Raw genomic sequence first — 8,613 nt, forward strand, 5'->3', positions numbered from 1 at the left:
ATTTGCTCCTGTTCCCACGTGAATCCCAGCAGCTCTTCACCAGAGTGCCAAGGTTTCTCGTTCAGAACAAGAAAACCTCATGTTCTCTCTTTTTTTCCAAATATTAAACTCGATTGCCCAACCTGAAGCAACCTTTCACCTTAAAAGCACAAGGGACCATCCCTGTAGGTGCTTGGGGTTTCCATTAGAGCTAAGGAGGGAACAGATGAGCCCATCAGAGTGTTATTAAAGAGCTAATGTAAAACTATTGTCGCTTTTTAAGGAGAAGGTAGTTTAATGGGTGCTGTTGTTCAATGACAGGCATGCCGCAAGTTTCGGGATGATGCTACGTGCAAGGATACGTGTCCGCCATTGGTCCTGTATAACCCCACCACCTATCAGATGGATGTCAACCCCGATGGAAAATACAGCTTCGGAGCCACTTGTGTGAGGGAATGTCCACGTAAGTTCATTTCAGGTCGCAGCCACAGAGGATTTGGGGGGTTGGAGGGAGGTGGGAAGGGACCTATGTCATCCCTCTGCATTATGGCCAAGTGCAAGAGCACCTCCTTCCTCTCCTCGGCTTCTGTGGGAACCAGAAACAGGTGACAAAAATGAGAGAATAGCTGGTAAAGAAGACAGCCACTTCAAACTGGCTGCATCCATCACCTTCCCTGATTTTTAACCATTATATTTTGACTTCTGAAGATTTTTCTCTTGGTGGGAAAAAAAAGCATCTTACGAGAATCATTAAAACAACGGCCAAACAAGTCATATGGGATCAATCCTGTGGATTACCAAATCATTATCAACTCTTAACTAGGTTCTTAATTAGGACTGATAGAAAGTAATTGGTTCAAACACTCCCTCTCAAGGCCTGTGATCATTGCTTCCTCTACAGATGCTTGCTTTTTCTTTCATGCTATTCCATGTCCATGTTTTTTTAACCTATCGAGACTTATATGTAACAGAGGGTTTAGCTTGCAGAACTGATATCCCTTTCTGAGGTTGACCATTGCCCTGCCTGGCCTCTAGCCTGGAAGAGTAAGTGAAGGTGAGGGATCAGAGGTGCCGTGTATTGATCCCGATTACGGCACTGCTGCACAGCCTGACCTTGGCAATGTTGTTTTATCCTTCTGTGGCCATTCCCCTCTCTATACAATGGTGATAGCGTTGTATGTCTGTCAACCTTCAAAGGATGTTTGTGAGAATTAATAATTAATGCCTGTACTTCGCTAAGTATGCCAGAAGTTCAAAACCCCTTTTTCTTCCTATTATTGAAGTGCCTGTGCAGCCCCCAACGCATCCCTCTCGTGTTTCAATGACCTTTGTATCCTTGTTTTTCCAGACAACTATGTGGTGACAGACCACGGCTCCTGCGTTCGCTCGTGCAATACTGATACTTATGAAGTGGAAGAAAACGGTGTTCGGAAGTGTAAAAAGTGTGATGGGCTATGCAGCAAAGGTATAGAAAGCATGGAATAAACGAGTAAGGCTTTGAGATGATAGGTAACTTGTTAGAAAAAGTACATGGAATTCTGACCTTAATTAAGTGCAAATTCAATGATAAATATCTAGTGATAGTCTGGAGAACTGACAAGTGGTTTGATCAGGAAACATGGCTGTGGAGCACGCTCTCCAACTGGGATACACCACAAGTACAGTAGATGATAAACTGTGTGTCGTGTGCGTGTGTATCTATCTTGCACATCAGCCTTCACCTTTGTTTGTCCTTCCCAATATCTCATCAAGGGGAATAAAATGAAAATGGGACAAAGAGAGACAAGGGCATCTGCCAGAGCCTGTGTGCAGAGATGCTCGGACCAGGGCTGCACAGCTGAGCAAGCAGGAAGTGTTTGTCCTGTGGTGCTTTCTGAAAAGCAAAAGTGGGCAAAAGATCTATGAAACTCATTTTACAGTGATACATTTGACCATATGGGAGTGCTTTGTAAGCAGGAAATGTTTGTCCTGTGGTGCTTTCTGAAAAGTGGGCAAAAGATCTATGAAACTCATTTTACAGTGATACATTTGACCATATGGGAGTGCTTTGTGGACTAATGGCATCTTCATGTTTATTCCCTTCCATGTGATTGGGCTTCACTCTTCTCCCTGACTTTTAACAGTGTGCAACGGCATTGGAATAGGTGAACTTAAAGGGATCCTCTCCATAAACGCCACAAACATCGACTCCTTCAAAAACTGTACGAAGATCAACGGGGATGTCAGCATTCTCCCAGTTGCATTTCTAGGGTGAGTTGCCCGCTGGTGGTTTAGCGCTGGAGGAGAAGGGCTAAGGAGAAATTCAGGCTGAGCCATTCTTTTCCCAATTCCTCATTCTGTGTTTTTCAGCGATGCGTTCACAAAGACTCTACCCTTGGACCCCAAGAAGTTGGATGTCTTCAAAACAGTCAAAGAAATATCAGGTCAGCAATGGGTTTTAAGCTGAGATGGTCTCTGATCGGTACTGCCAAAAACACAAAGGGAGAGGAGGGAAATTTTTTGAGCACATGAAAAGAAGTGCAAGCAAACGGTTTCTGTCTCTGAGCTACCAAGGGTCACTCTTCACAAAGGTGGTCAGCAGCGCCTCGCCAGCATTACACCCACGTAACCCATACTGGCCTCCCACCCAAGGTGTGTCGTTTGGCCAGACCATCCCTTCTGCTGAACTGTCAGCCCTAGCGAAGAGTAAAAGCAAAGGAGATCCTCGGCCACCCAAGAAGTATGTGGTGATGCAGAGGCGTGCCACTGTGGCTGAAAAAAGCCAAGTGTGTTTCTATTTGTGGAAAACCTTTCAGCAGCTCCTTAGGGAAGCATGCTCAGTGGCTTGCGTCATCCTTGCGGAGACACCCTCTCAAGCCTGAAGAGCTCTTCCTTGGGGTGAATGTGTCTCCACGAGCACAAAGTGGCCAGCGGAGCCAAGTCTTGCACCAAGTATCAATTAAAAGTAATTTTGTTCAGCCCATTATAAAATGAGCGTAACATCAGAGCTGGGTCCACAGTCGTGAGTCCAGTTCCCCTTTTCTTTCTGTCTCTTACCTGTCTGGTTCCCTTCAGGGTAGCAATGAGTAACCTCAGAGCTTCACATGGCAGCCTGCAGTTTCCCAAATTCTCCCCCTCCTCCCGAGTGCCTTGGCTGAGCAGGGAAATCTACTTGCCTTAGCAAATCCACTCTGAGCGGCTCTCTGTTCTGCTCCATTTCTGCTTTCTTTTCAGTTTTTCTGTTCCCTGAGGGCAGCTCACAAATGGGAAGGAGCGATGCCTTTCTCCCGCAGCCTCCCAGCCAGGGTATTTGCTGGCAAGAGCCGTCGTCAGTGGCGGCTCGGTGTGGCAGGATGTGCGGGTCACCGACACGCTCGGCTCTTGTGCTATTAAGCCCTCACGGTGGGCTAAGAAGTAAACTGTTTATAAAACGGGGTTTAAAAATATCTCCCTGCTCCTAAAATGTCATGTTTTACTTTGAGATTCTCAGATAAGCATAGGGAAAGCACAGGCGCCTTCTCCCGGCACAGGAGGAGCTCAAGGAGGCGGTGCTGCTGCCAATACTGACCGCGGTTTTATTATTATTGTTATTTTTTAATCTTCTTTTCTTCATTTCAGGATTTTTGTTGATTCAGGCCTGGCCCGATAATGCTACTGATCTCTATGCTTTCGAAAACCTGGAGATTATACGAGGCAGAACCAAGCAACAGTAAGTAAATCATGTGCCAGAGCGACTGTAAAAGAAACTGTGTTTAGAGCTGCGTTTGTCCGAGCGCATGAAGGTCCCAAACGGTGAGACGCGGGTGTCCCCAAACTGATGCAAAATGGGAAAAAGCCTGCCAGGAGTCGAGCACCATCTTTGTAGCAGTAGATAACGTGCCCTGGAGGGGTGAGACCCTCAGTTCTGTGCTGCAGGTGGAGGGCTGTCCTGAGCCTGCTCTAGGACCAGGCTCTCCTCCACCAGCCTGGAAGCGCAAGCGGGACAGAAAGCACTCTTTGCCTTCCGGGGCAAGATATGATGAGATCAGAAGCACTTTGGGATTTGAGGTAGCGGGGCAGTCGGGGATGGAGACCGTGGCTGCCTGGTGGTGCGGACACTGTCAGTGCATCCAGTGCCCACCTGGGAACTGTGCTTACCCCGAGAGGAAGGACGGCTTGGTGGCCCAGCGCAAAATAATAGCTGCTTTACCTACAACCACTGTTGCACATCATTTACCTGACAGAGCATGCATGTCCTGCCAGTTTTAGCTTAAAATTCCCATGCAAAACTAGATATGAGTATTGCAGTTGTTTTATGATAGGTTTTTCATATACCAGGCGTTAAGCTTAGAGGGCTGAGCAATGTCTTGCTTGAACAAAATTGAATTCGCAGCAACAAGTGTTTGAAAACCAAAAGAAAAATGTATTGAGTTAAATCCTGCTTACTAATTCTCTTTCTTCTGTGTTTTTTTCTTTTTGTCCATCTCCATTTTAGTGGCCAGTATTCCCTCGCCGTTGTTAACTTGAAAATACAGTCACTGGGGCTGCGCTCCCTCAAGGAAATAAGTGACGGAGATGTTGCCATTATGAAGAATAAAAACCTCTGCTACGCTGACACCATGGACTGGCGCAGCCTGTTTGCAACTCAGAGCCAGAAAACAAAGATTATACAGAACAGAAATAAGAATGAGTGTGGTAAGTCAATGCTGCCTTCCTGCCCCCTGCGGAAGCTCGTGCTAAAACGCAAGAGTTATTTCAGCAAGGCTTTTTTCTCTCTATTCCCCTGGCTGCAAAATTCATCAGTGATACTGCTTTAATAATGGTGGTGGGGGAAAAGTGGGATTTTTTCCCACTGAGGTTGTGGACTTCATGGTGTCGAGCAGTTGGGAAGAAGCTGCTTCACTACTATGGGCATAGTGAAGCCACGTAGGTTGAAGGACACAGAAGCTAACTCTGAACATCGGACTTTTTTGACAAGGTCAAAGCTGTTGTTCAACCATGCTGTTGTTGACTGCAGTGGTCCTGGGCGAAAATCTAATTATTTCTCTTTGCAGAATATGAATTTGTTGTATTTTGGAAATTGATCATAGAATCACAGAATGGTTTGGGTTGGAAGGGACCTTCAAAAATCATCCTGTCCAACCCTGCTGCCCTGGGCAGGGACATCTTTCACTAGATCAGGTTGCTCAAAGCCCCGACCAACCTGACCTTGAACACTTCCAGGCATGGGTCATCCACAACTTCTCTGGGCAACCTGTGCCAGTATCTCACCACCCTCATCGTAAAAAATTTCTTCCTTATGTCCAATCTAAACCTACTCTCTTTCAGTTTAAAACCATTGCCCCTTGTCCCGTCACTACAGACCTTGGTAAAAAGTTGTTGTAAGCCCCCTTTAAGTATTAAAAGGCTGCAAAAAGGTCTCCCCGGTGCCTTCTCTTCTCCAGGCTGAACAAACCCAACTCTCTCAGCCTGGTACTTGGTTTGGCTTTATTACACAGCTGTTAAGCTGTCACAGAGGAGCTTGTTTTTATTTTGAAAGGTTGGAAGTCACTCTTAATTTCAGGCTTTGAGAATTAAGAGAAGTGTGCTTATTCCTCTTCCACACTGCCAGGACCATTCACATCTAGTTTGGAACAGGTTGGAGAAACTGGCTGGTCAGGATGGAGTCACCTGCAGTGCTGTGTTGGCCCTCTCTCCTGCCTTGACATCCATGGCCTTTTTTCTTTTCTCTCTTCCAGCTGCTGCCAGGCATGTTTGTGACCCCCTGTGCTCAGACGTGGGCTGCTGGGGCCCCGGACCCTTCCACTGCTTCTCCTGCAGGTTTTTCGATCGCCAGAAGGAGTGTGTGAAACAGTGCAATATCCTGCAAGGGTAAGGTGTCCGGGCACTGCTTGAGGTTTGGTGATGATATGGGGGTTTTCGGTTTTAGAACATGTTGTAGCTAGGAAAAAAGGTTTTCACCAGCTTTGTACAGATGTTGTGTGAGCACAGTACCTAAAAAGAGGGAAAAACCAGGAGCTGAGGTAGCTCTCCTTCCCTGTTCAGCATTGCTTAGGAGTTTGCTCCTGCCACGGTGACTGCCATGAAAACATCCCCTCAAGCCTGTGAGGAGACTATCTGGAGGCCCAAGGAGGCTAAGCCTTATGCTTTCTTCTCCTAAGAAATAAAGGAGCTTAAAGCCCCGCGTGAAAATCCAAGCTATGCCTGTCGTGTCAAGCACACTGGGCGAGAGCCGGAGCCAGCTGCAGTCACCGGGAGCTCAGTCACCCCTGGAGCCAGGGCTTCACTGCTCAGTAGTCTTCCTTGCTGCAAAGGGACTCTTACATTTGCTCAAATGAGCAGCTCGCCCTTGCAATTTGCAAAGTTGCAGTCAAGGGAGAATGAGCTTTCATCCGAAAAGCGCTGGGAGCAGCAATTTCAGGCAAAATTATTGCTTCGGCTTCGCTCAGGCTGAGGAAAATGTATCGCTGCCTGTGTGTCAGGGCTGCGGCTCGGCTGGGTTTTTCAGTCGGTTCCACAGGTGATGTAGGCGGGAAAGGCAGGGCTAGCACCAAAAATTACACAGATTTTTAAATAAGTCTTTCAAAGTTTGACTTTTAAAAATCATGAGTGTTAAGCAAGTACTTGAACAGGGTGCTGATGCCCCTGATGTTTGTATTTGTCTAGCAACTTGCAGTTCAGCAGCTGTCTTTTTTGTAAGTGAATTCCCTCCAGCAGCTATTACGACCTGAAGGGCAGATCTGGGCATTTTTTGTGTCAAATGATGAGTAGATTTAGTTTAATTAATAACACCATTACTTGAAGTGGAACAGCTTTATTGCTATTGAAACCATCTGTTACCAACTTTCATATTTTAATGATTCATTGTGTGTTGTAGGGAGGGCATGAATTTAATTACCAGTGCATTGCTGTTTAACTTTCCTAATTATTATTTGGAGCCTTGGAATCACTTGAACTGTTTTTGCTGATCTCTTTGCATCACTACCATTTAAAAGCCTTTGGAAATCATTGTGAATATTCTGTGTCGTTAGCTTAAAAGGCAAAGTAAACTAATTTATAGTGTGCAATCTGGAGTGCCATGTGTTTCACTGTCAACCAAATTCCCCTTACCTCTCCCTGGTTGTGCTGAGCAAGTGCTACTGGTGTAACCAGGAGGGTCCCCCTGTACCTCCTCCTGTCTCAGTACCATCATCCCAATCTATTTAAACTGGAAAAGTCAAGAAAAGGAGAGACAACCACAATTTATCACTTGCTAATCAGCCTGGGTTTTAATTATTTCTCCTGTTTTTGGTGTTTTCCAGGGAGCCGAGAGAGTTTGAAAGGGACTCCAAGTGCCTCCCCTGCCACCCCGAGTGCCTGGTGCAAAACTCCACCGCGTACAACGCAACCTGCACTGGACCTGTAAGAGCAGATTCAGCTTAGCAAACCTGCGCCTCAGACCGTGTATTAATACCTATTCCCCATGTTGAGATAATCCTGAGGTCTCATTTACCCTTCTCCGGGGTGGAGTGGCAGTGGCAGGGTTAGGGGGCAAGATCTCGGGGCAGGGGAGCAGGAAGAGGAGAGGAAGCTCAGGGTGTTATTTCTCTTCTCTGTCACCCATCATACGTGTAGTCCACAGTCACAGGCGTTGCAGGGCCTTTCTTTTTTGTGTCTTTTTACAGAAAAAAATGTAAGGCTTACTTACATATGTGACAATACGGTAATTTGGTGAACGTTTCGGGAACATGTTGTTACTGAACAGCGAAGTTGGCATGAACAAATTGAACTTCCTTATTCAGAGCGAAAGAAAGAACTGTTAAAAATAGTGGATTAAAACAGTAGCTTTTTGCCTTTTTGAAAAGCCATGATAAAATTGTGATCAAAACCAGATATTTACTGGAAAACATTCAGGAAACAGTTTTTACTTAAAACCATGTTCCCTCCTCTGTCTAGGTTACAGTAAATACCTATATTAAAGTAATTGCAGGTGTAAGTTTTGTTCAAAGAAAGGCGATCAAAACAAAATAATTCGATTTTCGACCTTGTTTAAATATTCCAAATTCATAGAAAAGCTCTTTCTACGAAAGTCAATACAGTGTAGTCTTACTAGTCATCCAGAATTCTGTTCTTCTTTAATTTTGAGAATACCCTTTTGCATTAGGAAATGTCCAGCTTGGCAGCAGTGCAAAATTATTTCCTTTTAGTCAGCTCAAACTCATATCTTAATTGTAAAGCTCTAATTCTCTTTTTTTTTTGGGGGGGGGTGTTAATTGAAATTGAATCTCGTCCTTCCATCACAGATCCTCCTCTGTGCTCTTTAACCCAACTCTTTAAACACCTCTTGCCATCCCCTGCAGCCACTGAGTGTTTGACCCTTGCCCATCATCAGTCTGCAGAGTCACTGCTCAGTAATGTGAAGCATTTCCATCCTCCCTTCTAGCTTAGACCACCGTGGCCTAAAGGATATTATTAACATTATAATCTCCTTCAGGCAGTGACCACCCCCTTGTTCCATATTTGCCCAGCATCTAGTAATCAGTCTATTAGAGTGGCCCTTAGACATTACAGTAATTAAAATAATCTTCCTATAGCATGTCTTACTGTAGTCCCACTGAAACCAGCATTGTGGATCTGGTCTGGTGTTTCTCCATAGTAGAATTTGACCCAGAATTGCTGGTTTCCCTGCTTTAAAAT

At 45.4% G+C, this 8,613-nt stretch overlaps 1 protein-coding gene across 1 annotated transcript in view; it reads left to right on the top strand.

Moving 5' to 3' along the window:
- Positions 1–8,613, top strand: part of EGFR (epidermal growth factor receptor) — a 44,067-nt gene that overhangs the window by 9,009 nt on the left and 26,445 nt on the right. Inside the window, exons 6-13 of the mRNA XM_009582113.1 lie at positions 301–442; positions 1,328–1,444; positions 2,103–2,229; positions 2,329–2,402; positions 3,577–3,667; positions 4,433–4,632; positions 5,676–5,808; positions 7,239–7,338. Coding sequence (XP_009580408.1) covers positions 301–442; positions 1,328–1,444; positions 2,103–2,229; positions 2,329–2,402; positions 3,577–3,667; positions 4,433–4,632; positions 5,676–5,808; positions 7,239–7,338 — 984 coding nt within the window. The remainder of the gene's footprint in view (positions 1–300; positions 443–1,327; positions 1,445–2,102; positions 2,230–2,328; positions 2,403–3,576; positions 3,668–4,432; positions 4,633–5,675; positions 5,809–7,238; positions 7,339–8,613) is intronic.

The sequence above is a fragment of the Fulmarus glacialis genome, unplaced genomic scaffold (genome assembly GCF_000690835.1).
Source record: "Fulmarus glacialis isolate BGI_N327 unplaced genomic scaffold, ASM69083v1 scaffold28777, whole genome shotgun sequence".
Taxonomy (NCBI): domain Eukaryota; kingdom Metazoa; phylum Chordata; class Aves; order Procellariiformes; family Procellariidae; genus Fulmarus; species Fulmarus glacialis.